Source organism: Narcine bancroftii, chromosome 6 (genome assembly GCF_036971445.1).
Source record: "Narcine bancroftii isolate sNarBan1 chromosome 6, sNarBan1.hap1, whole genome shotgun sequence".
NCBI classification, from domain to species: Eukaryota; Metazoa; Chordata; class Chondrichthyes; order Torpediniformes; family Narcinidae; genus Narcine; species Narcine bancroftii.
Window position 1 is genome coordinate 126264671 of NC_091474.1, and position 27778 is coordinate 126292448.

The following is a 27778-nucleotide window of genomic DNA, read 5'->3' on the forward strand; positions in this document are numbered from 1 at the left end:
TCGACAATGGCGTTGGGGAATTGAGCAAAGCAGTGGCCACACCCTACAGGCCTGCCGGCGACACGACTCCGGTGCGCCATGGTGGTCACGCCGGATGGTCAGATCCCCTGACCGGTACAGCCCCTAACCTCCATTCACCCTGGGGTCGGTTCTCAAACAAGGGGTGAATGTGATAGTACAGATTCTATCACCAATGTGTATATGTACAGATGGTAGTGTAGGATGACTGTTATTGGCTGAGAGTGTAGCCACACCTACTGGCAGGTCTTCAAGGATTGCTCCTAGCCAGACCAGGTCATTCTGGACTGGTCGACCTACTTGTGATATGCTCCAGTCTTTTAGTTAATAAAAGCCTTGGTTTGGATCAACAAGTCTTTGGTTTTTTTGGCGCGCATTACAAAGATGATGAAACATCAAATGGATTAAATTGGTTGATTAAAAACCATGTGCCTCAAAGCAGTTTCTCTCTGCTGAAATTATGCATTTGCTAAGTCTATGTCAAGTTCTGATTCAATGCCCAAATTTTCCAACCTAACTGCTGGAGAACGGAAGGATGTTGAAGTTCTGCTGCCAGATTCCTTATGGTGTGAGGATGTAGTCAGAATAACAGTGGTGTATGGAAGTACCAAACTTCCTGACAATCCATTATCAATTGAATCACCGCAGAAGTTACTGGAGTTCTCCATCTAAGCTTTTCAGCAAAATAAAATACATAGTCCATCACTTTTCTAGAATGCCTTAAGGTTATTTTCATGAAATAAATCTGTTTCTCTACAAATATAATCTCAGTGTCAATTTAAAGTACATTTAATTTCATGTCAGGGTTTACTTTTTCAAGTTAAGATTATGCACTCTCCTAATTGTTACAGGAGTACGCAATGTTTTAAGCACTCGTTATAAATAATTCACTTTTAACCTTTAGATAGCCAGTAATTGATTTGAACCTTAGAGTCACAGTAATAACGCTATTTGGATGTTAGCAATAATCACCCAACAATAAACCAGAGGGACTGCAGAGATTTAAAAACAATCACAAGAATCTTACTAGGACTAGAGGAATTAAATCGAGAGAGTGGAATTTTTTTTTCCTGAAGCATAGCAATCTGAGGGGTGACCTTGATGGAGTTTATTAAAACCATGAGGACACAGGTAAGAAGAATGGTCACAGTCTTTTTCCAGAATAGGGGAGTCTAAAACTGGAGAGCATAGGTTTGTGAGAGGGGAAACATTTAGAAGGAAACTGAATGCTATGTACCACACAGAAGGTGGTGGATATGTGGAATAAACTGCTAGAAGTGGTAAAGGTAGGTACAATTACATTGTTTAAAATACATTTAGATAAGTATATTGGTAGTAAGGGTTTAGTTGGACATGCAGAGCATGTTTATGTGCTGTAGAACTATCAGACTAGAGTTTTAATCTTGTTAGAAAAGAAGTTGAAAACTATTGCTCCTTCTGCAAAGTGTATTTTTATATATTCTCAATTTGGCTCATTTTTAAATATTGTAACTTGCAGCTCATTTCTAATTTTGATTTTTAACTCTACCAATGATCTTGTGAAGTTTGTACAGCTCTTAGATGTGGAAGAGACACACTGTAAATACGTTCTCTGACTGTTTGCAAAGCAATAATTTTTAAATCATGTACAGTCTTTCCACTTGATTGTGGGTTCAGACTCTTTATATTTCAACATCAGTCGGATAATGCCACTGCTCAAAGAGAGAGCTGAGCAGTGGTGTAAAGGACCCATCTTACTAGTGAGTTAAAATGATGTTAGTATTCCTGACATTGAAATGTATTTATCTTTTAAAATGTTTGGGCTTGGGTATGGATACTTTCAAGTGCCTTTTATTTTAAATCTATTTCCCCATCAGGAGATTATTATTTCTTCTTATGAGATTAGAGTTGGATATGCAGATTGTGCAGGAGGTACTTGATAGATGGATGAATGGTGCACCCCATTCTGATAAATGGGCTTCAAGTTTCCCAAATCTATCACCTGCATCTTGAAGGGCCATGTCAGCAAGGGATCATTGACATTTTTAACAATGCTTTGAGAAAAGCCTTGCATCATTTTTCTTCTGTTCAGGAGCTCAATATAACACTAATGGCATCGTAACTGTGCAGAAGAAAGGGTTTTAATGCCAGTACAAATCTTGAAATTTCAGTTGCTAAAAATCCATATATAAATTAACTTTTTAATTGTTTAATCACCTCAATCAAAAGAATGAATTGTATGATGGACCTTGCCTCCATGAAAATAAAGGTAATTTTCATAGAGGCAAGGTCCATCCTACATTTCATTATTAGATTACCAATTAGTCCTCTACTTGAGATGTGGTATTCCCTAACTAATACATGTACTGATCTTCAGAAAAGATTAAAAATTAAATGCTACATCCAAATATGAATAAAGTGCAATAATAAATTATAAATGGACCATAATTTTCTGGGAAACTTTAGTTTTATTTCACAATACCAATATGTAACCATTCCTGTGAATCCCAGGAATTTGATCCTTCTGTTTGAACAAGGAAGCCTTGAATTGCTATTTAAATCTAATGCTGAGGTGTTCCCACTGAATATTGATGGTGATGACACAATGTATGCCATATTTGCTACCTCCAAGGAGAATCTGATCTCTGACAATGCATCAGGAACTGCAATCTCACCAATTCAAAGGAGAGGATTGCCTGCAAAGGAGGGATCACATTCAGATTTAAAAAAAACATTTAAAATAGTGTTTCAGTACTAGAGTTTTAATTGTACAACATTTTATTGATGCACAAATTTGTATTATATGGAATTCTTCTGAGTTCTAGGGACATTCAGAATCCAAATGTATTTGACTGCTGGTAAATGTTAAGGAGCTGTCTTAGTTGTTTTTTTTTAAAACTTGTATAGCGGGAGAAACTTGCTCTTCTCTACTCTCTGTCCAACCCCCAGGATGTGATGGTGTTACACTGTTCAAGACCTTGTGACATAGCAGGATTTTTCCATTTAGGTTTAGGTAGGAAGGAGAGATTAGCAGAAACAAAAAAAGTTAAGTCCTAGATCAACCTTTAGTATATGCAGCTACCCACTTGCACAAGGTTCTGGCCAATGATCTACAATCGATGCTACGCAGTCACAATACAATGCAGGTGAGATTGATCTCTCCAACAAGATAATGGAACATAGAACACTACAGCTTGGTACAGGCCCCTGTGGTTCATGATGTTGTGCCAACCTATATAAATCCACTCAACAATCTAAACCTTCCTTACCTCACACCTATTTTTCTTTCATCTATGTACCTACCTAAAAAGTCTTTTAAATGTCCCTATTATACCAGCCTCCACCACCACCCCTGGCGATGCATTCCAGGCACCCACTACTCTCTGTGTAAGGGGGAGAAAAAAGATATTTCCCTCATGTTGTACAGATGTCCTCTGATATATGCTATTGTAGCCCTGGGATAAAGATGCTGGCAGTCCACCCCATCTCTGCCTCTCATAATCTTGTAGACCCCTATTAAGTCACCTCTCATCCTTCTTCATTTGAAAGAGGAAAAACCCCAGCTCTGTTTATCTTGCCTCATAAGGCACATTCTCCATGAACATGAAGCTGATCATGCCTTGTGGTTTCAATCCTCCAAGGCAACCATCATAAATTCTAAGAACTTGAATTGCTTCCCAATATATTGTTGAACGCAATAAGAAAATCCCATTCAAATGCTCACTAATTTAGTGATTAACTATGCCCTTTGAAAGCAGCTTCAACAATATGGTTTAGCTCTCCCTTGGTGTGCCAGTGGCATTATTGTTTTTGTTTACTAATTAAAGTAAATTCTGTTCATTGGTTGAACTGATTGAAGAGTAGGTCATGTAGAATATAGAAAATAAGAGCGGGTATGGTATTTAGCTTTTCCAAAATTCCCATGGATGAAAAGATGCTCTTCAGTAACCTGTTTTCCCCCCACCCCCCCCACTCTTTTTTTTAAATACTGCAGCAGAGAAACAAGGCCTTCTAATTGTGCCTAGTCCCACTGACCTGCACACGGACCATAACCCACCATATCCCTGCCATCCGTGTGCCGTCCAAATTTTTCTTAAATGTCAAAATCAAGCTCACATTCACCAATTCAGTTGGAAGCTCATTCCACACTCTCACCACTCCCTGCATGAAGTTCCCCCTAATGTGCCTTTTACACTTTTCCCTTTTCATGCTTATCCCATGTCCTCTAGTTTTTTTTTTTCACCTAACCTCAGTAACAAAAGCCTGCTCTATTTATTCTATCCATACCCATCATAATTTTGTATACTACAATCAAATCTCCCCATTGGCTTTCATCCCTTTAAATATTCAGAAATATATCTATCTCCTTCTTGAATGCACTCCATGATTCAGCCTCCACTGTCTTCCTTAGTAAAGAGATGCATTATCAAGTGCATAAAGACATTTCTCCTGATCACTGTTCTAATTGGTTCATCTTGCAATTCTTCCACAATGAATTAGAGAATAACTGTGGCCTGTCAAGGGTTTTTTTTTTCCTGAGCAATATTTTAGGAAAGATGAAATAAACTCTAGTTGAACGATAGCCTTAATTTCGGAAAGTTGATTTGAAATTAACTCATCGCTCATCCTTTGACCCTGAATGAACAGTCTTGCTTTTTCTTCATGATTTTCTGTCATGGGTGGATTGCTTTGCCAGGGGTAATGTTGGTGGTAGGTACAATAGAGACATTCAAAAGACTCTTGGATAGGCGCATATGGATGTAAGAAAAATTGAGGTTCATGGGTGTGAAGTAGGGAAGGGTTAGATTGTTGTCGAGTAGATTTACATCATGTGCTGAAGGGCCTGCATTTGTGCTGTAATTTTTAAATTTTAATTTAAAGAGATTGTATGGTAACAGGCCCTTCCAGCCACAAGCCTGTGCTGCCCCAAATATATCCATGTGACCAATTAACCTACTTACTCCATATATCTTTGGAATGAGGGAGGAAACCAAAGCACTTGGAGAACATACAAACACTTTACAGACAGCGCCGGATTCAAACCTGAGTTGCTGCCACTGTAGTATTATGCTAACCACTCTACTAAGTGTAATGTACAATGTTCTAATATGATTAAAAATGCATAAGTAAAGAGCATGAAAAGTTGGCTGTACATGTATTTGCATTTGCCTTTATTTTTCCAGGTACGATCCTCGATTCAATACTTGGATTCATCTGTCAAGCATGACCCACAGACGCACCCACTTCAGCCTCAATGTGTTCAATGGTTTAATTTTTGCAATTGGGGGGAGGAATGCAGATGGCCTCCTTGCCTCTGTTGAATGCTATGTACCAGCAACCAACAAATGGCATCTTAAGGTGACTTTGGAAGTACCCAGGTGCTGTCATGCCAGTGCTGTGATCGATGGGAAAATCCTGGTCACTGGAGGCTACATCAATAATGCATATTCCCGTTTGGTCTCTGCCTATGATCTCTCAGCAGACAGTTGGCAAGATGCAGCTAACCTCAGCACACCCAGAGGATGGCATTGTGCCATCTCTCTTTTAGATCGTGTGTATGTGTTGGGTGGCAGTCAGCTGGGAGGTCGTGGTGAGAGAATTGATGTGCTTCCTGTAGAGTGTTACAATGCACGTACTGGGCAGTGGTGCTATGCAGCTCCCCTCCCTGTCGGTGTCAGCACAGCTGGCATCACAAATCTTGACAATAAGATCTATTTAGTGGCTGGTTGGAATGAGGCAGAAAAGAAATACAAGAAATGCATCCAGTGTTTTAACCCAGATCTCAATGAATGGACAGATGAAGAAGTCCTACCTGAAGGGATAGTAGGCTTATCCTGCTGTGTTTTCACTATGCCTAGACAAAAAACACGGGAATCCAGGACCAGTTCAGTTTCATCAGTTCCAGTCAGTATCTGATTAGTAGAAGAACATTTAAAATCAAAACAACAATTGCACCAAAATGCCGGGTTTAAATTGATAATGAAATTAGGTTGCATTATTGGATACAAAAGATTTTGGAATTGGATTAATAATGAACAATTAGAGGTAAATTATTACTTTTAAAAGATGTACATATCATAATGCTGCGCTCTAAGTAGTTGTTTGCAGGTGGAACAAAATCGATCACAATGGTGTGAGTCAACATGGCATGTAGCAATAGATATTGATAAGACTATTAAAGCTTAGAAATGTTGTTATTTGAAACTAAAACATTTGGCTTTATCAGATTCATACAATGAAATCATAATTTATTTCCCTATGGAAAAATTAGTTCAGTTTCAGTATCTACTGCAATAAACTTGTGTACAACTTTACTGGGGTCAAAGCTAAATAATAGCAAGTCACTTAACCTTTTGAAAATTGACACTAGGTCTCATCAAACATTCTTTTACATCTTCCGTCAATGCAAAGGAAGAAGCTTTTCTATCTTCAGCATGAGTCTGGTCAGCTGATTTTTGACATCAGTGGATGGAACAATTTGGTCAAAGATAAATAAAAGAACCCTTTGATGCATTATGAGGAATGTTGGTGAGATTCATGAATACAATTGGGAATTTTGGCAGCTAGTTTTGTCCAAGTTGCCCAAGAATTTTCATTAAGAATTAAAGGCTAAGAAAGAAATCTTTGTGTAAAACTAAAGGCAGTTGCATTTTGTGAATTTGGCAGTATTCCATTCATTCACATGCTTTTGCCTACCATTCTGTGACTCAGTGACACAATGCACTGTGTGTTCGTTTCCCAAACCTCCAAGGATTTATGACTTACCTGTTTTAAACTTTCCAAGATAACGAAAAACTGAGGATTAAGTAGTCTAGCATTCATTCAGAATGATTCGTATGGTTTATCACTTGAGTGATTTCTCACTCTTTATGAAAACCAACCTTGCCATTTAAGGTGATACTTGAGTATTATAACCAACCCAAACCTCTCCAAAGCCAAATATTTGCATAAATCTTTCCCCTCTATCAACTTGTCAAAATTTGTGGGGTTTATTTTGTTTGATAGGCATCCACCCCCTTGCATCAATGCTCCAACTTTTTGTTCCATCTTCCATTCCCTTGAATTACCCCAATTCAACATTTAAAAATTCCACTCCTCTTATCAAAATGTTGCACCACAATCCTTCCTGCATGTTCATACACATTTGCTCCATCATACAAATCATAAATTATTTTCCACAACTCCAGCAACTTCCCCTTTAATAAAACCACCTTTTCTACTACAGCTAACACTCCCACCATTATTATTGTTCTTTCAAATTGTGACTTTTGCCATGGTGCATGAGATGCTCCCATCACTCACTCTTCAGTCTGATTTTTATCCAGCCAGTTGCATTTATTCAAGCTATCCTTCTTTGCAATGGCAGCTTGTTCTCTGCTCTCATCTTCCTTCAGCCTTGGCCATCGTAAACAATTCTTTCCATTATTATTCTTTGTGGTCCATCTCAGAGGCACTAAACTCAAGTTTCCACTGGCAAACTATACTCAAACAGTACAAAATCTGCTCTTTTACAGTCTGACAATAAATCTGAACTTTGAATTAACCAGGCATGGAGCATGGTTGCTTTTGTGATCTTGTTACTACATGAAGCTCCTCAATTATATTATCCAAAGACAATGAGTAGCTTTAAGTCTACTTATAGAGTCAGAGGGTGGCTCTCCTCCACCATCCAGGTACATTTCTTTTCATAACTCTCATTGTTTTGCCTACACCACCATCCAGGTACATTTATTTTCATAACTCTCATTGTTTTGCCTATTTGTTTAACATCAAATTATAGATGAACTAGAGACATTTCAGCTCTTAAAACCACACACCAATTTTATTGTATGTTATTGTGTGATATTTCAAGAATGTATCCAAGCAAAACATCCACAGCGTACTTCTGGTCCATTTGCTTTCACGGATTAATAATAAGCAATCTCACGAGGAAATGACAGAGGAAGTACGATATGTTTTGAGTGTCAGGCCAAGCATTATCAAGGTGGATAATGATAAGGATGTTTATTTAAAAAAAGGCAAATTTATTGGGTTTTAAAAGCCAATTGATTATATTGAAAAGAAATAAAACTAAAATCATAATTTAGTACTGTATAGTACAGAAGGCAGCTTTTCAGTCTGTTTCAGCTTTTCTTGGATGAAGATTCTCTTTATTTTCAGCCCCCACTCTTGGCTCATGCCTCAGCAATTTTATTTTTGGAATACGAGTGTTGTTGGTAGGGAGAGCATTTATCTTCCATTGTCCTTGAGAAGTGGTGGTGATGAATGTTCTCCAAGAATACTATTGGGTGGGAATTCCAAGAATTTTAGCCCATTGATGATAAAGGACTGGAGATTCAATGACACAATGTAATGTAACTTGGGAAATCTGCAGTGTATGGTTTTCTATGCATCTGTGGGCTTTGTAGTGAAGCTCATTTGCCATGAAATTATACAATTATCATGGCGTAAAAGGAAGTAATTCAGACCATCAAGATGATGAATAATTCCATAAGACCCTTTCCCCAATCCTTCCTGATCATCCTTGAAATTGTTTCTCAAATATCTATGCAATTCCTTTTTTAAAAGATACTGATTGATTCTGTTTCCACAATACTTAGAGAAAATGAAGTAACTTTAGCAAGAAACTGTTATGTATTTTGTCACTTTCACAGTACATTGATGTGGGAAAGGGTGAGAGTGTTAGCTGGTGCAGGGCAGTTTTGTCCTGCAGAATGTTGAGTTTCTAGAGTGTTTTTGAACTGCACCTTGGAGCAAGTAGAGTTTTTCCATCCACTGTTAACTTCTATATGATATAGATGTGAATCATATAAAATTATTTACCAAGTCTCTGAAGTGTTCTTTTAGCTACAGTGTATTCCAGCTTTCTTTCTGGTCAGTGCTGACTTTCAGAATGTTGATGAAAAGGGATTCAGCCACAATAAAACTGAATATCAGTTGTCCTTTTATAGTCTAGCTTTTGTATCTACCATGTTTTCAGACAATCCATTCCAAATCCATACCACTTGTCTTATAGAAATATTTCTCCATGACATCTCTTTTGCCATTCACCTTAAACCTTAAGATAAAAGTTTCCTTTTATCTTATCTGTAATTAATAATTTCCAACATCTGTAAAATCTTCCTTTTAGCCATTTCTGCTCCAAGGGAAATGGTCTCAACTTCTGAAATCTGTTCAAATGACCAAAATTGCTTTCCAGTAAAAATCTCTGCATTTTTCAAAACCTTCGTATCTTTTCTGGAAGAAAATGCCTAGAATTTGCCATAATATTCAATGTAGATCCAACTGAGTCCAAATTTACATTGTGCAACTTACTGTCTTCTCTTTCCTTTTTCTTTCCTTAAAACTCATACGCTTTGTTCACAATTTTGTTAACCTATCAACCACTTAAAAATTATACCATTATAAAATATGAGATAGGCCTGAGCATCAAAAAAACATGACTGATCTATTTTTCTCCTACAGTGGATCATTCAGTGCTGTTGTGCACTTTTTGAAGTTAAATTTAAGATGATTTCACACATTATACCTAGAAGTGAGTATTCTGAAACATCAGTTTCAACTGCTGTATAAAGTAGAAGAACAAGAACACAATTACAAACTATAGAGTTGCAATGAATAAAAAGTTAAGAGTGCAAAGTAAGAGCAGCATAAGAGCACTTTTGTGGGGCTCGTTCGGGAGTCTAACAGTCACAGGGAAGAAACTACCTTAAAGTCTGGTGATGCACAATTTCACACTTTTGAATCTTCTCCCTGGTAGTGTGTCTGGTGTGCGATGACTCCCTCTGTATGTTAGCTGTTTTTCCTACACAGTGGGAAATGTAGATGAAGTCAATGAATGGAGAAGATTTTGTGCGTGTGGTAGGCATTATTTAGCTGTCTGGATATGCACCTTTGGCTGACTGTTCCTGTGGCTCCTCCCACAGCTTTCTGAATAAAGGTAAAGTCCCACAGCCCCCTCCCCAGTTCAGGACAGACGATGGATGTGCCTCTATTCTATTGCTAATAAAAGCCTATCAGTTTTACATTACATCTAGTCTTTTGGAGTTATTGAGGTTGCATCAATTTTATTAACAATAAATTTTGATAATGGAGGACCTGATCAGAGATGCTTATGTTGTGAGCATCAGGTCCAACTACATCTGGCAGAGATTGTTGGGGCAAAGTGAGCTCAACTTGCGGAGGGTAGTAAAACTGGCAGGCATGCTAGAGGTGATCCTCTAGAATATGGAACCCTACTTGGCCAACAATGTGGCCGCCTCATGGTTGCACCAGGTGCCACCATCTTGGGACACGGGAGGGCCACAATCCTGCAGAACACTGCCACTGCCACGTCCCACCAATGATCTGACCACGCCCTCTGTACTCCAGTAGCACTTAACACTGCTACCATCACGTCCCGCCAGTAACCCAACCATGGCTGCTGTACTCTGTGAGCACCCGAAGTGCTACTTCTGCAACTTAAACAACCACTCAAGGAAACGAGGTTTGCTCAAACTATGGGAAGAAAGGGCATCACATAAAAGTGTGCAAGTCCAAGTCACCCCAACCCAGCAGCGCTATGTACAAACTCTGGGGACCACCATCTTCGACAACTCAATCTTGAGACCGCACACTCGAACATTCCTGCAGACAGCAATCCAGTACTGACCTCCATCACACTGGATTAAGAGAGCCGGCACCATCTCACCAGATCGATGAAGGACATCCAGGTAAATGGTCATGTGATGAGCTGCATGTTAGATAGGGGGAGCAAGGGGAGCTTTATCCACCCAGACGCGATGGAGCGTTACTCTCTCATGTTAAGACCAATAAGCCACAAAGTCTCTTTGGCCTTGAAGTCCCATATGGCTGAGGCCCGCGACTACTGTGTAGTGACTCTGACTGTGTGGGGCACAAACTACAAAGACTTTAAACTCCTGATGATACCACAGCTCTGCGCTGCTGTGCTACTGGGACTGGACTTCCAATGCTACCTTAAAAGTGTGTCAATGAAGGCCCTATTTCCACCCCCCCACATCTGTAACCATCAGTTTCTAAACTGCCTATTGCGCTCCACCAACAAAATCCCACCCGGCCTCTTCCCCACAGTTTCCGGCCAGGAAGTCGAAGATTGCCCACTGCACAAGTCCTGTGGGCTCTCAACTTTCACTTTCTCCCTTCCACCATTGTTCATCATTCTCACCTCTGACTGTAAACCCATTGCCACCAAAAGTGGGCAGTACAGTGCCGGGGACAGAGCCTTTATTAGGTCAGAGTCCAGTGGCTACACAACGAGGTGACCGTTGAAGCCAGCACCAGCCCCTGGAGGGCCCAAGTGGTGGTGGTGAAGAATGGGGAGAAAAACAACATGATCATTGACTAGAGTCAGACCATTAACAGATTTATGCAGTTGGACATATACACTCTTCCCCGCATATCTGATATGGTAAAACAAATCACTCAATATCGGGTATTCTCCACCATTGATTTAAAGTCAGCATACTACTAGCTCCCTATCCACCCAGAGGACCACCAATATACTGCTTTTGAGGTGGATGGCCGCCTCTACCATTTTCTGAGGGTACTCTTCGGCATCCCCAATTGGGGTCTCGGTCTTCCAGCAGGAGATGGATTGAATGGCAGACAAGTATGAGCTGCAGGCCACATTCCCATATCTGGAAATGATCACCATTTGCAGCCAAGACCTGCAGGATCACGATGCCAACCTCTAAAAATTCCTCCAGACTGCTAAACCCCTTCACCTCACATACAATAAGGCTAAATGTGTATTTCACACAACCCACCTTGGTTATGTCGTGAAGAGTGGAGTCATTGGCCCTGACCCCAATTGCTTGTGCCATCTGGCTCAAAGATATGATAAGGTGCCTGGGCTTCTTCTACTATGCCCAGTCGGTCCCCAATTATGAAGACAAGGCCCGCCCCCTCGTTAAATCCACCTCCTTTCCCCTGATGTCAGAGACCTGTGTGGCCTTCAGCCACATCAAGGTAGACATTGTCAAGGCCAGGAAACACACAGTGGATGAATCCAACCCATTCCAGGTGGAGAGTGATGCATCCGACTTCACCCTGGCTGCCACCCTTAACCAGGCAGGCAGACCTTATCCTTATTTTCCCGCACCCTGCAGGGCCACGAAATTTGACACACCGCTGTCAAGGAGGGCCAAGCCACATTGCCGAGGCGGTAAGGCACTGGAGACACTACCTCACTAGCAAATGATTTATCTTGCTGACTGACCATTGTGCAGTTGCTTTCAAGTTCAACCATCAACAATGAGGTAAAATCAAAAACAAGATAATGAGGTGGAGATTTGAACTTTCCACCTACAGTTATGATACCTTATACCAGCCAGGGAAATTCAATGAACCCCCAGATGCTCTATCCCATGGAACTTATGCCAGTGCACAAAGAGACCAATTGCAAGCCCTCCACAATGACCTCTGCCACCCCGGGGTCACTATGTTCTTCCACTTAATCAAAGCCTGTAATCTGCCTTACTCCACTGAGTAGATCAGAACTATGACCAGAAACTACCAAGTCTATGGGGAGTGTAAACTGCACTTCTTTTGACCAGAGAGAATGCACCTGATAAAGACAACCCACCCTGAGCATTAATTTCAAAGGACCTCGACACAACATGTACTTCCTCAACATCAGAGATGAGTAATCATATTTCCTGTTTGCCATCCCTTGCTCGGACATGACAAGTGCCAGAATCATCAAAGCCCAATGCAATCTCTTCACCCTGTTTGGAGAGCCCTGCTATATCCATAGGGACCGGGCTCCTTTGTTATGTGTGATGAGCTGCACCAGTACCTGCTGGCCAGAGGCACTGCCACAAGTAGGACCACCAGTTACAACCCCTGAGGGAACAGACAGGTGGAAAAGGAGAATGCTACTGTCTGGAAGGCCACCTCCTAGCCCTCCGGTCTAGAAGCCTTCCAGTCTCCTGCTGGCAAGATGTCCTCCCACAGGCACTCCACTCAATTAGATTGCTCCTGTTTACAGCCTCCAATGCCACTCCACATGAAAGAATGTTTTCATCCCCAGGAAGTCTGCCTCAGCGAACATGCTGCTGGCATGGCTGACGTCCCCAGGGCCAGTGAGGAAGCATGTGAGGAACCATAAGTCTGACCCACTGGTTGAAAGGGTCCATCTCCACACCAACCCCCAATACACCTATGTGGTGTACCCTGATGGGCATGAGGACCTGGTGCCCTCAGGGGTTCCAGAGACTATTACCAATCACCCCACACCCCCTTCACCTATCATAACTCATGATGCACCAGGGCCTTGGCATATTATCCCAGCCCCAGCAGATGGCATGCCAGACTTGTCACCATGCATCTACCAAGCTGATGCTGATGACGACATACAAGTGTGCCAGACTGTCCAGGATTCAACAGCTTCACCATAGCCGGTACTACGATGTTCACAGCGGTACACCAGACCACCTGAAAGACTTAATTTGTAACAACATCTAATTCACTTCACCCCACTGGACTCTTTCTAACACAAGGGGTGAATGTGGTAAACCACTGTTTGTATTATTTAGCTGTCTGGACATGCCCCTTTGGCTGACTGTACCTGTGGCTTCTCCCAGACAGACTCCTGAATAAAGGTGACTGTCCCACAGCCCCCTCCCTATTCTATTGCTAATAAAAGTTTTACATAACTTCTAGTCTTTTGGAGGTATTGATGACACTGAAAGCCTGGTCTATATTTGTAATGATGAACAGGATAAACTTGATGCATATCAAATATGCAGTCAAACAAGTTGTTCAATTGTCATAAATTCAAAACAATTTTTTTGTGCTGATGGAAGATCATTTTTTAGATATGTTGAAATATTTTATGCAATAAACATCAATTAAATCTCATGCCTTTTGGATGTTGTTTAGGGCCAAGTATTGCTATCATTCTTCATTGAATGTGTAAAAAAAATGCTTAAACTGAGATCAAGGATCAAAGTTCCTTTATTGACATGGCTATAAGTGCAAAATGTATTGACTTTTGTTTGCCTGTGCAGGCACACATTGAGATGCCTCTATTCTGGTGCCCCTACCGGGAAGAGAAAGGGAAGCAAATGAGAGTCCCTTCAGAACCACTGAGTGTCTGTGAATCCCACCATCCTCTCTGGTGCTGCCACCTCCTGTACTCCCATAACCTCCATAGCCACACACAGCTTCCTGTCTGGTCCAACAGTGAACCAGAGCTGCAGGCATCCAGTCATCTTCCTCGGCCCTTGGTTCCCCACTCCTGATAAAATTAGGAACCTGTCCAGTGCCCAAAGCTCTTTGATAGCCCTGCTCACCATCAGCACACTTCAGATTCCAGTCCCAATACCTGGTTCCCATGAATCAGTGCCATAGCCTGGTGCAAGTCAACTGGATGGCAAGCCACGCGCTGGTCTACTGCTGTGGTCTCCTACCCTGTTGGGTCTCCTCCAAGGTGTCTCCATCTTGGTGGGGATGTTCTCCTGCTCTGGTCCGCTGCTGCCCCCTTAGTCCATTCTTACACTTAACTCTGTTGTACTCTGGGGGTGAAGGGAGCTAAAAATCACGTAAGATTTAAATGTTTTAAATCCATCCCTAACCTACTCTTGGGTAAATTGCCAACAGGAAGTGGTTAAGTAATTTAAAAGTTATTGTGAAATTGGACTCCTCATATCTAACCCGGTTAACGCTGAATAAATGATTTTCTAAACTTTGGGAAACTGTAGTTCAGAGCAACAAAGGACATCTTACATCACTACTTCATCCAAAGGGCTGAAGGACCAGGAGTTACACTAATTCCCTCATCTCTGCCTTTGGAACACCCATCAGGATAAATAAATAAACCTCTCTGCAACTGGATCCCTTCAGACCCAGACAACCAAAATCTATTTTTTTGTATCCACTGTAACTCCATGAACTTCTTCAAAGAATACCTTGCCAAGCATGTCAACCAGGCCAAAGTTCAATTGGGGAACATATTTTGGGGGAGAGGAGTTGGGGGCAAGGTGTTATTCAATGGTGCAGTGGCTTTGAGGGCCTTTAATGCCAATTCCTGCACCTGTATTTCATCTTCTGAGTGGAAATTCAGAGATTTGATGCCAAGGGAAAGGAATTCATTTTCGTAGAAAGACCACAGAAATTGGGAATAATCTCTTGAGAGCAGAGGAAATTTGAGAGATTTAATAGATTCAAAATTGCAAAATGTTTTGACAGTAGATTGAGAGAACCTGATGTATTTAAAGGGCACTTACTCTCTGAATGGTGGGCATTCAACCTTTGGTGTGGAATTTGCCCAGGGAACTCTCCTCTGAGATGCACAGAAGCCACTTTCTTCAGGAGTTGCTTCTGGATAACATTGACCGTTCCAAAGGAAATGAAATGCAACTTTGACATCTTTCTTTGGATGCACCTGTGCAGATTGCAAAGGAACTGGGACAAAGCTGCAGACTATGATCCATGTAGTACTCCACTTTTCACTTTTGACAAAAACTGGATCTCATGATGCCACATAATCTAATTTGTACAATGTTGGGAAAGACTAAAGAGCAAGTTTGCAAGGAAATTGCAAAGATGTGTAAAAGCAATAAAGGTAATAGGAGTAGAAACTGAACTGCTAAAAAAAAACACTTAGCAGCATCTGTGAGAACATAAACAGAACAGGGAGAGAGAGAAACAAGTTAATTCTCATTGGGTTAGGTGGAGAAGGAATGTGTAAAATAAAGGGAATGACCATGATAGAAAAAGTCAAAATGGCTCAATAGAGTAAGTCACCAGCTCATTTACCTGCTTGGTCCAAATGCTTGGTCCAAATGATGTATCATGTAATGTGCAACATTGCACAGACAAAAAAAGCTTAATATGCTAGCAACTGCCTCTATCAAGTCACTATGATTCACCCTATCATTGACATTCCCTTCATTCTAAACATACTTCTCACCACCTTCCCTCTTATTGAAAAGGAACTGCCCTTCTTTCTTCCCCCATTCTAACAAAATGTTGATTGTTTATTTTTCTATAGATACTGCCTGACCTGCTGAGTTTTCAAGCTTTTCTAGATTTCAGGAACAGTTACTGTAGCCCTTAGCACAACACTTGCAAAAAGCACAGGATTGTAGGTTAATTTGGGTGTAATTGGGCAGCATGGGTTTAAGTGGCCAGAATTGGCTTCTACTGTGGTGTAAATATATATTTTTTTAATCAGATTTTTAAAAAATATGTTCTTTTGAAGTAATGGAAGATCTCAACAAAATAAGTATAGACTAGGATATCAGTGATAAAATGGCAAAAAGAGGAACAGATTTCTGATGTTTTGGAGAACCCTTCTTGTTAGTACACTTCTGGACAAATAAGCAATGCCTCACAGCTGGACCAAAGAGTAATGAGCATTGTTGGATGGTTTTGGAAAATGAGCAAGGTCAAATGGAGAAAGTACTGTATCAGTGAGGGAGTCTCCAAGAAACAGTGTCACCAATGTCACGAAGATTGAAAAGCTGTGTAAAAGGTCCTTGACTACTTCAAAGTAAATGAATTGGAAAAATGCCAATTCATTGAGATGAGACCTGAATTGTTAAAGAAAACTGGAAACAAACTTTGGCAGACAAATTGAACAACTGGAGACCTTTTAGAGATATTTTGTATATTTTCCAAGTCTACTTTCAGGAGGAGAAAAAATAAGACGTATTCAGAGCTCCACATATAACCAGCAAATAGGGAGTTTAATAGAGCAAGAAAGAACACAGAACATAACCCACATTGTTAATATGCAAGAACCAGAGTGATTATTAAAAAGTTCAAAGTGGAGATAGTGGTGTGCTGTCGGTCAGAAGCAAACACACAAAACCAAAAGACTGTACAACAGGCTTTATTCGACGTAAACCTCCACAGAGCCAGCTGGGAGATTGTGCTGCTGTGAACTCTGAGAGTGACTTAGAAAGGGCCGGCTTAGGCTTATATCCTGGAGGGTGATTGACACCCGACTGGGTGGGGCTTGGTCCATTCAGGTCAGCTGATTGACAGCTGACCAGGTGTTGTCTTGTTCCCATGCTCTTCTGTGGGTACAGAGGTTGCCCCCTGCAGTAGGCCAGTGGTGTACCACCACAGAGATACATAAAGAAAAAGAAAGGTGTTTATCAACAAGAGACTGGCAGCAAAGGCAAAACTAAATCAAGGAATCAGCAGTCATGTGAACAAGTGTGTATTGAATAGAGAAATGAGAAAAATTATCAGCTCAGTTTATGAATGGCAAATTATGTCTAACATGGTGGGGTTTTTTTTAGTTGTAGGTAAAACGTGTCTGGCAAGGTAGTATTTTTCTAAGTAAAAGGGAGGGTCTGTGAGTGAAATGCAGTTGACGTGGTCTTTAAGGATTTCCAAAAGGTGCCATATTATGGGCTTGCAAGCAAATCAAAGAAATAGATGGAAAAATAGCTATTTAAAAGGCAGAAGAGTAGTAGTGAAATGTAGGACTTTGGAGTGGAGCAAAGCAGGCAATGCAGTTACTTCAAAAACTGCCATTTCTTACATTATTGATTTGGAAGCCGTGACTCCCTAATCATCAGATGACACAAAACAGTGGCATATGAGAAGGATAGTAATTAATTGCACTAGAGATAATAGATAGGCTGTGGAAAGGTGTCAGATGAAATGTAATCCTGGAAAATATGATATATTTCATTTTGGAAAGAATAATGAGAGGAGGCAAAACAAACTAAATGGCACTAAATCCAAAAAAGATGAACAAGAATGGGGAGATATTGAAATATACAGAGCAGGTTTTAAATAAAAGCTTATAGGGTCCAGAGCACAATAAATAGAGGCAAGACTGAGGAAATAATGATGATCCTTTATAAAATACTTGTACATTGTGTTAGCATAATGTTGTCATACATCAGGAAAGATGCACAAACCTGAGACTGTACAAAACAGACTTCAAATTCTGACTGGATGTAAACAACCTGATGATACACTGTTACTCTGGGCCATAGTGCACACACATACATACATCAAGCTGTACTGTAATTAAATATTTTGGAATACTCTGTTACAGGATATTGTTCATCAATCTCACAGCCTGCAGGAAGAAGCCGGCAGTCCTGAATTTGATGCTCCTTTTTCTTGATGATTCTGGGTCAAAGTTATGGTATGCTGGATAAAAGGTGTCCTCAATAATTCTTTGAGCACTCAGTAAATGTCGTCAGTAGAGAAAAGGGAGATCCCAGTGATCTTCTCAGCCATTTTGATGATCCTCTATTGACTTCCGGTCCGATGCTTTGAAGCTACCGTACCACACAATGATGCAGCTAGACAGGACACTTTCAACTGGGGTCCTGTAAAATATTGTCAAGGGGCCTTGCCATCCTCAACCTTCTTAGGAAATGTAGGTGCTGCTGCACCTTCCTGACCTAAAAAGGAGGTGTTGTAGTTCCAGGATAGGTCATCCTTTATATGCACAATAAGAAACTTTGTACACTCCATTCTTTCCATGACAGTCATTGATGTGTAATGGAGAGTAGTCGACCTTTGTCCTCCTGAAGTCCACAATCATCTCCTTTGTCTTGTCCATGATGAGAATTAAGTGATTGTTCTTGAATCATTTTGTGAGCTTCCCACCACTTCTCTGAAAGTCAACTCATTGTTGTAGTTGATGAGGTCAACTATTGATGTATCATCTGCAAACTTGATCATGCTGTTTGAACTGAATTGGCAGTGCAGTCATGAGTCCACAGTACGAACAGTAGCGGGCTGAATACACAGCCCTAAGGTATGTCAGTGCTCAGCTTGATGGGACTAAAGATTTTTCTGCCACCTGGACTGATTGTGGTCTTTTGGTCAAGAAGTCCAGGATTCTGGTGCAGAGAGATATGGAGTTGCAGCAAGGACAGTTTATCTACTAATCTCTGAGGTATTATCATGCTGAAAGCCGATCTTAAGTCGAAGAACAATAGGCTGGCATACGAAGCATCATTCTCCAAATTGGTCAAGATGGAGGGTAAGGCATTAGCATCATCTGTGAACTGGTTTGGACAGTAGGCAATCTGGAAACAGTTCATTGTCACTGGAAGGTGTGATTTGATGCATTTCATTGCCAGGCGCTCAAAGCATTTCATCGTAGAGGTACCACTATGCAGCAGTCATTTAGTCCAGTTACCATCATAGTCCGGGCATCAAGAGGATGTTGACAACTTTCAATCCTGCAGGGACAGTGAACTGCTGCAATGAAATGTGGTAGATGTCTGTTAAATCCTCTGACAGCTGGGCCACACAATCCTTCAGTACCCATCGGGTATGTTGTCTGGTCCTGATGCTTGGAGTAGGATCCTCTTCTTTGAGTTCCTGTCATTGACTTAGCTTAGCCTAATGTAAGGATTTGCTTCTTTCATTAAAATTTTAAACCATATTTGCACAGTTCCTTCATTATCTGGTCCTCTAGCTTGGTGAATCTGTAGATTTTAGTGTTCCTTATCAAATGATTCTGGAAATGAATACCTATCTTTGGGCTAGACTGGAAGAGTCTGGGTTGTTTTCTTTGGAATAGATAGCACAGGAATCTAATAATGTATTTAAAATTATATAAGGAGCAGACATGGTTGAGAGAGAGAGAGAGAGAGAGAGAGAGAGAGAGATTTGGTTAGAAGAGGTGTCAAGAACTCATACAGGCTAAAAATAGTAAGAATAGATAAATAAAAGATTCCTATCTGAAAACAATGGGAAGGAAAAACACCATCCAGGCAAAGGCAGCGAGCAAGGTAAAAGAAACGGTCGGCATCCGATCCAGCCTGCTTTATGGAGTCCAGGTTGGCAATGCCGAGTCCAGGCCTGAAGCCCAGGAAGCCCCGACGATGGAGGCGTGACTTGCAGAAGGTGGCCGGACCTCGCCCAGAAAGGCAGGAGGTGAGACCGACCCGGGGAGGGAAAGCGACGCGGTCTCTGATTGATCGTCAAGGGGCAAGAGGTTTGAGCCTTGTGGAGGGGGGGGTGCATTGCGTCCCTCCCCCCAGACAGCAAGAGAAGAACACCCAGGAGTGGAATGTGACGGGTTGTAGGAGCGACTTTCAAGAGGACATGGGAAACCTCAGTCCCACATCAGTAGATGGCCCCAACGAGGATTCCATCGAGGTGGGAAGCGAAGAAGAGGTTGGAGGTGGCGTCAGGAGGAAAGTGCAGGGAAGAGCCAGGATGCACGAGGGAAGCAAGATGGCATTGGCAGGAGGGGGAGGGAGCATGGAGCCCTCACTACAAGACATGTTAAAGGCTATGGGAAGAATAGAGGAGAGATTGGCCAGAGATGTAAGGGAGAAAACAGGGAACAGTACAACAAAATGGACAGATGGGAAAATGCCTAATTGGACGGATATAAAGGGTATCTAAAGTGGAAGAAAGAACTGAAGATAATGAGGAGAGAATAAATAAATTGGAGAGGGAAGTTGCCACAAGGCAGGCAGAAAGGGGATACCTCTGGCAGAGAATTGATGGTTGGGAGAATCATAACTGGAGGAACACCATAAAAATTGTGGGTTTGCCGGAAGGTAAACAAGGGAGAGATCCCATAGCATTTTTTCAACGCTGGCTACCAGAGGTTTTGGGAAGGGAGAAACTGGGAGAATCAATGGAGACAGAGGGGGCCCATTGGTCCCCCTTCACACACCCGGGCCCTGGTCAAAGGCTACACTCGGTGCTGGTGAAGCTCCTGTGTCACCAGGATGATGAAAAAATTTCGTGTGCCAGCTGTCGGGGTGAAAGTGGGGGGTGGGGGTGTGATGGAGCTGGAGTGGAATGATGTGTTATTCTACCCAGACATAAGTGTGGCCCTCCTGAAACAAAGAAAAGAATTTGAGCCAATAAAAAGAATGGCCAAACAGAAAGGATACAAGTGTGTCTAGAAACTCTAAAAATTGTTATGCCAAGGGACAAGAGAAAGTTTCTGTCAGAGGTCAAAGAGGCCTGGTAGTTCCTAAAACTGTTGTTAGTTTGTAAGAAATAAGTGCCAAATGGGTAATGCCAATGTTTTGCTGTATGTAAGAATACATTGCAAGTAATAGTTATATAAGAATAAAAAGAGTCAGTTTAATTGTTTGTTATACAAATACATTAATGGAATAATTTGTAAGAAGGGAAATAGTCTGGGGGAGTCTTGGCGGTTGAGGGCAGAGAGTTGGGTAGAAAATGCACAGCCTGTGGTGAGTAGGGGGGGTGGTGGTGATGATGAGCAGAGGGTGAAGTCATGGTGGTGGGGGGGGGGGGGGAGAGATTAAAGGGAATGAGATATAGGTGGGGAATATATGTGAATTTGATAGTTTGTTGTTCCTTTAGTTTTTTTAAATCACATTATTTTTCCTTTCTGGGATTCATCACGGACTCAGTGGACTGGAATGTCTGGCTGAAGGAAAAGGATTGGGTGGATGTTGGACATGGGGCCATTGGGGTACAGGGGAAACATGGACTTGGGAGAAGTTTCTGGAGCAATGGCCAATAATATCAAATATACAAGTTTTAATGTAAACTATCTAAATGGGAGAATGAAGAGGAAAAGAATCTTGACACGCATAAAGAAAATGAGGGCGGATCTGGCCTTCCTGCAGGAAACACATTTAACAGAGCAGCAATATCAAAAGTTAAAAAGAGGATGGGTGGGCAAGGTAATAGCCTCCTCATTTGGTTCTAAGGCAAGGGGTGTGACAATCTTGATTGGAAAAAGGCTTCTGGTAAGAGTGGAAAGCGTGATCACAGACAAAGCAGGGAGATTTTTATGGTGCACTGTCAGATAGACCTAGATCCTTGTGAATGTATACACCCCCAATTTTGATGATGTAAAGTTAATACAAGTTACCTTCTTGAAATTGGTAGAGGAAAGAGAAAATATTTTGGTTGGGGGTAGGGAGAGGCAGGGGGACTTCAACTTTTGTCTGGATCCTGTCCTGGACAAGTCAACAAAAATAAATGGCAAAGACAAAGGGAGCAAGGGCAACCATTGATTTTATGAAGAAGCTGAATTTGATAGATGTGCGGAGACGAAAACATCCAAGAGAGAAAGATTACTCCTTCTACTTGACCCAACATATACCTCCTCTCAGATAAATTTATTTCTGGCTCAGCCCATATAGAGGGTAGGATTACTGGGACTGAGAATGCAGCAAGGCTTTTGAGAGACCATTCATCTTTGACATTAACTATAGAAATGCCTGATGAGCAAGTGTCAGTGTATAGATGGCACTTAAAACATTGCAATTAATGAAGCTGAAGTTTTTTCACTTTGTTAGAATGCGATACACATTCGGCAAGATCAACTGCACCTCTACTCCACATAAATATCTCCTATAGGACACCCTCAAGGCATATTTGAAAGGTCAAATAATTGGATACACTCTTTGGCTTGGCTTCGCGGACGAAGATTTATGGAGGGGTAAATGTCCACGTCAGCTGCAGGCTCGTTTGTGGCTGACAAGTCCGATGCGGGACAGGCAGACACGGTTGCAGCGGTTGCAGGGGAAAATTTATTGGTTGGGGTTGAGTGTTCAGTTTTTCCTCCTTTGTCTTTTGTCAGTGAGGTGGGCTCTGCAGTCTTCTTCAAAGGAGGTTGCTGCCCGCCGAACTGTGAGGCGCCAAGATGCACGGTTTGAGGCAATATCAGCCCACTGGCGGTGGTCAATGTGGCAGGCACCAAGAGATTTCTTTAGGCAGTCCTTGTACCTCTTCTTTGGTGCACCTCTGACATGATGGCCAGTGGAGAGCTCGCCATATAACACGATCTTGGGAAGGCGATGGTTCTCCATTCTGGAGACGTGACCTACCCAGTGCAGTTGGATCTTCAACAGCGTGGATTCGATGCTGTCGGCCTCTGCCATCTCGAGTACTTCGATGTTAGGGATGAAGTCACTCCAATGAATGTTGAGGATGGAGCGGAGACAACGCTGGTGGAAGCGTTCTAGGAGCCGTAGGTGATGCTGGTAGAGGACCCATGATTCGGAGCCGAACAGGAGTGTGGGTATGACTACGGCTCTGTATACGCTTATCTTTGTGAGGTTTTTCAGTTGGTTGTTTTTCCAGACTCTTTTGTGTAGTCTTCCAAAGGCGCTATTTGCCTTGGCGAGTCTGTTGTCTATCTCGTTGTCGATCCTTGCATCTGATGAAATGGTGCAGCCGAGATAGGTAAACTGGTTGACCGTTTTGAGTTTTGTGTGCCCGATGGAGATGTGGGGGGGCTGGTAGTCATGGTGGGGAGCTGGCTGATGGAAGACCTCAGTTTTCTTCAGGCTGACTTCCAGGCCAAACATTTTGGCAGTTTCCGCAAAACAGGACGTCAAGTGCTGAAGAGCTGGCTCTGAATGGGCAACTAAAGTGGCATCGTCTGCAAAGAGTAGTTCACGGACAAGATGGAATCCCCCCAGAGGTCTGGAAGGCTGGCGGCAAAACTCTGCATGCCAAACTGCATGAGTTTTTCAAGCTTTCCTGGGACCAAGGAAAACTGCCTCAGGACCTTCGTGATGCCATCATCATCACCCTGTACAAAAACAAAGGCGAGAAATCAGACTGCTCAAACTACAGGGGAATCACGCTGCTCTCCATTGCAGGCAAAATCTTCATTAGGATTCTCCTAAATAGAATAATACCTAGTATCGCCGAGAATGTTCTCCCAGAATCACAGTGCGGCTTTCGCGCAAACAGAGGAACTACTGACATGGTCTTTGCCCTCAGACAGCTCCAAGAAAAGTGCAGAGAACAAAACAAAGGACTCTACATCACCTTTGTTGACCTCACCAAAGCCTTCGACACTGTGAGCAGGAAAGGGCATTGGCGAATACTAGATCGCCTCAGATGCCGCCCAAAGTTCCTCAACATGGTTATCCAACTGCACGAAAACCAACAAGGTTGGTTCAGATACAGCAATGAGCTCTCTGAACCCTTCTCCATTAGCAATGGCGTGAAGCAAGGCTGCGTTCTCGCACCAACCCTCTTTTCAATCTTCTTCAGCATGATGCTGAACCAAGCCATGAAAGACCTCAACAATGAAGACGCAGTTTACATCCAGTACCGCACGGATGGCAGTCTCTTCAATCTGATGCGCCTGCAAGCTCACACCAAGACACAAGAGCAACTTGTCTGTGAACTACTCTTTGCAGACGATGCCGCTTTAGTTGCCCATTCAGAGCCAGCTCTTCAGCGCTTGACGTCCTGTTTTGCGGAAACTGCCAAAATGTTTGGCCTGGATACACTAAAGCAGTCAAAAAAGAATACACAAGAGAGGTGGAAAAATTGGAACGGGAAATTAAGTTTAGGAAGGGACTTTCAAAAATCTGGAGCTTCAACAAAAAAAAACTAAATACAATGCGCTTCAAATGCATGGTATCGAAAAGGCCATAATGAGGGCAAAAAAATATTACAGATTGGGGGAGAGAGCCAATAAAGTCCTCTCTTGGCAGTTGAGGAAAGTACAGGCCTCAAGGATGATCAATGCACTACAAACCAGGAATGACAGGATCTTGCATAAGCCAAGAGAAATTAATGACACCTTTAGCCAATTTTATGAAAATCTATACATGCCAGAATTGGCAGGGAGGCCAGATAAGGTCAATGAGTTCCAATCAAAATTGGAACTACTAAATTTAAACCTAGAAGAACAGGAAGGGTTAGATCGCCTCTTCACAGAGGAAGAAATAAGAAAGGCATTGAGTTCATTACAGACTAACAAATTTCTGGGGGAGGATGGGTTCCTGCATGAGTTCTACAAGGAATTTAAAGATTTATTGATACCTCTTTTTTATGTAGGTGATAGACAGATGATTAAGACCCATACCTTTGCCGAATCCTTTCTGACAGCAATTATTATGGTAATTCTCAAAAAGGCAGGGATCCATTGAAACCATCCTCTTAAGGACAATTTTCATTATTAAATACGGATTACAAGATACTTGCCAAAGCCCTGGTAAATAGATTGGCAAAATATTTACTGAAATTAATAAATAAGGATTAATCAGGCTTCTTAAAAAAATGCAGGCTGCTGAGTACAATGCATCTGGCACAGTCAAGGGATGAAAGCATATCTGTAACCCTGGATGCAGAGAAGGCATTTGACCGACTGGAGTGGAACTTTTTGTGCTGGAAAAATTGAGGCTAGGCCAACTTTTATAAATTGGATAAGGCCATAGTACCACCTGCCCAAGGCTAAAGATGTGACCAATGGACAAATTTCTTCAGCCTTCCCACTGTCAAGAGTGTCCATTATCTCCAGCTCTATTCATTTCTAGCTATGGAGCTTCTGGCCGAGGTCATTCGCCAGAATCCAGACATGAAGAGATTTAGGAGAGGCCAGGAGGAACATAAAATCAATCTATTTGCTGATGATGTGCTGACATATCAGACAGACCCAGTAAACCTGCTGGCAAGGCTGCATTCAACTTTGGAAAACTATGGAGATGTCTCTGGGTATAAGATCAATTGGGATAAGAGTGAAGTTGTGCCATTTTTTAAAGAGGGATTATAGTCAATATCAAGAGAATGGTCATTTGAAGTGGCTGCAAAATGGGATGAAATATCTGGGAGTCAGGATGGACAATAACCTAAATAATTTATATAAGTTAAACTATACCCCCTTGCTCAGGAGAATCAAGGACTTAAATAGACAGATGACCCTGCCTATCATGCTGGTGGACATGATTAACAGTGTTAAAAAGAGGCTTCAGTACCTCTTTCAGACTTTGCCTTTGACACTGCCCCAAGGATTCTTTCAGAACTTACATTCACATGTCAGAAGGTTTTTGTGGAATGACAAGTTAGCCAGGGTCTCCATGGAAAAACTAACCTTGGACTTTAGTCTGGGCGGCTTAAGGTTTCCAGACTTTAAGAAATATTAATGGGCAACCCAGTTGAAGTATATCACCTCACTATTTGAAGGGGGAGTTGTATCATCCTGGGCACAAATTTGTCTGCACACAGTGGGTGAAAAGGTGACAGGAGACTTTATTTACATGGGACCCACAACGTAAAAATAAGCTGCAATATTTTCTATATTTTGACAGTGTCTATACTTCATGAGCATTGCTGATCATGAAGAGCTTGCTGTATGGCATATGAAGTTGTAAAGAGTGTTTCACAAAGACTTGTTTTCAGGGGTGAAATGCAAATGTTTTAGGTGCTGGAGCTCACCAAAAACAGTGACAATGAGGTCTCACCCACCATGCTGTATTTGGTATTGTATAATTGGTGGTGAACTGTAGGACGACTGGTCGCGGAAGAAACAGGTATGGCCAGAATAGAGAATAGTGTTCAGCTAGGGTGCAGGGAGGTGGGTTGTCTTATATGCCGCTGCCACCACTTTGAGTGGGCCTGATGGGGAGCTGGAGTGGGGCTGTGGTAGCACAGCACCTCTGCTTCTTTTCCTTCCTGCACCCAGCTCAACTTCTCACCTAACAAGATGACATTTGTGCCTGTCGTGTGGATTGTGGGGAATCATGTGGCCCCTCCTTCTGTAACTTGGTTGGAATGTGGAGGGTCACATGACAATTTAGTCAGGTTGCATCACCTGCTAATTAAGATGGGACTCTGCCCACGCATTAGTGTACACCTGACAAATGGCCCTTTAAATCACTCACGGATGACTATTGGCCCCTTTAAATCACTTACTGATCACCTGGATCAGACTACCCAGCTGGCTGGACTCTAAAAGCACATAATGTGCTTTACACTTCTTTCTTCTCCTTTTTTTTTTAATTTTTTTATTTTTCACACCATAAATCACATTAGCCATGATATACACTATTTCTTTTTCACACATATACAGTGACTTTTTCTCCCCCCCCCCTTTCCTCCCAAACCACCCCCCCACCCCCCCCCCCCCCCTCTCATCCATTTTAGGTATACAATCTAGGTTGCATTAAGCCAGTCAGACAATGTTGTCATTCAACAAAATTACACCAGAAATTCTACTGAGTCCATTCTTTTCTTTCCTTCTCCTTCCATCAACTTAGGTAATGTTTGTCCCTGGTAGGTTTTCGCTATTGTATTTAATGTAAGGCTCCTATACTTGTTTGAATATTAAATATTATTTTTTAACCTATATGTTATTTTTTCTAATGGAATACATTTATTCATTTAAATTTAGTAGTTTCTTCCTTTTAATTTGGTTATGTATTCCATTAATATTTAAAGACATATAGTTCAGCGTAGCCCTTTTATATTTTGTTTATCTTCTCTTTCCGTTTTTCCATCATTACCTTTCCTCCTTTTCCATTTCTGTTTTCTTATTTTCAACTCTTTATAAGACAACATTCCTACAACATCCAACATTTTCCTTATTCTCCTATTTCTATCTTATTTATCCCCAATCTCCCCTTCACCTCCTGAGTTGTCCTTTATCCCTTGTCGGACAACCACATCTCCCCTCTCCATTTGGATTTGCGAATCCACTCACAAGAGTCAACTGATTTTGCAGTGACCGCTATTTCCCCCCACCCCGCCTCCCCCAGAAAAGATTTCACTTTTCATATGTCACAAAGGTCACTCTTTTAATTCCCTCCTTATTCTCTCTATTCCATTACCTTCCCTTATTAATTCTTGTCTATACTATCTATATTTTCCTCTAAGTACAGATACATTCATGTATGCTCATTGTCTCTATTCACTCTTATACCTCTTTACCCGCATACATATCAATCGTGATCATTTTTACTCTCATTACCCGTCTTCATCCCTCAGTCTATTTTTGTCTTTACCCACATACATATCAATCGTGATCATTTTAACTCTCATTACCCGTCTTCCTCCCTCAGTCTATTTTTGTAATTGTTCTGCA

General features: G+C 41.7%; 2 protein-coding genes across 7 annotated transcripts in view; one reads left to right on the forward strand and one right to left on the reverse strand.

Moving 5' to 3' along the window:
* The window catches only part of klhl31 (kelch-like family member 31), a 34552-nt gene extending 25619 nt beyond the window's left edge, over positions 1-8933 (forward strand). For both annotated transcript variants that reach the window (XM_069885989.1, XM_069885988.1), the window contains one exon: positions 5181-8933. In XM_069885989.1, the coding sequence (XP_069742090.1) occupies positions 5181-5913 (733 nt within the window). In that variant the 3' untranslated portion in view covers positions 5914-8933. The remainder of the gene's footprint in view (positions 1-5180) is intronic.
* The window catches only part of eloal (elongin A, like), a 213177-nt gene that overhangs the window by 170409 nt on the left and 14990 nt on the right, over positions 1-27778 (reverse strand). The gene's annotated exons all lie outside the window — the stretch shown is intronic.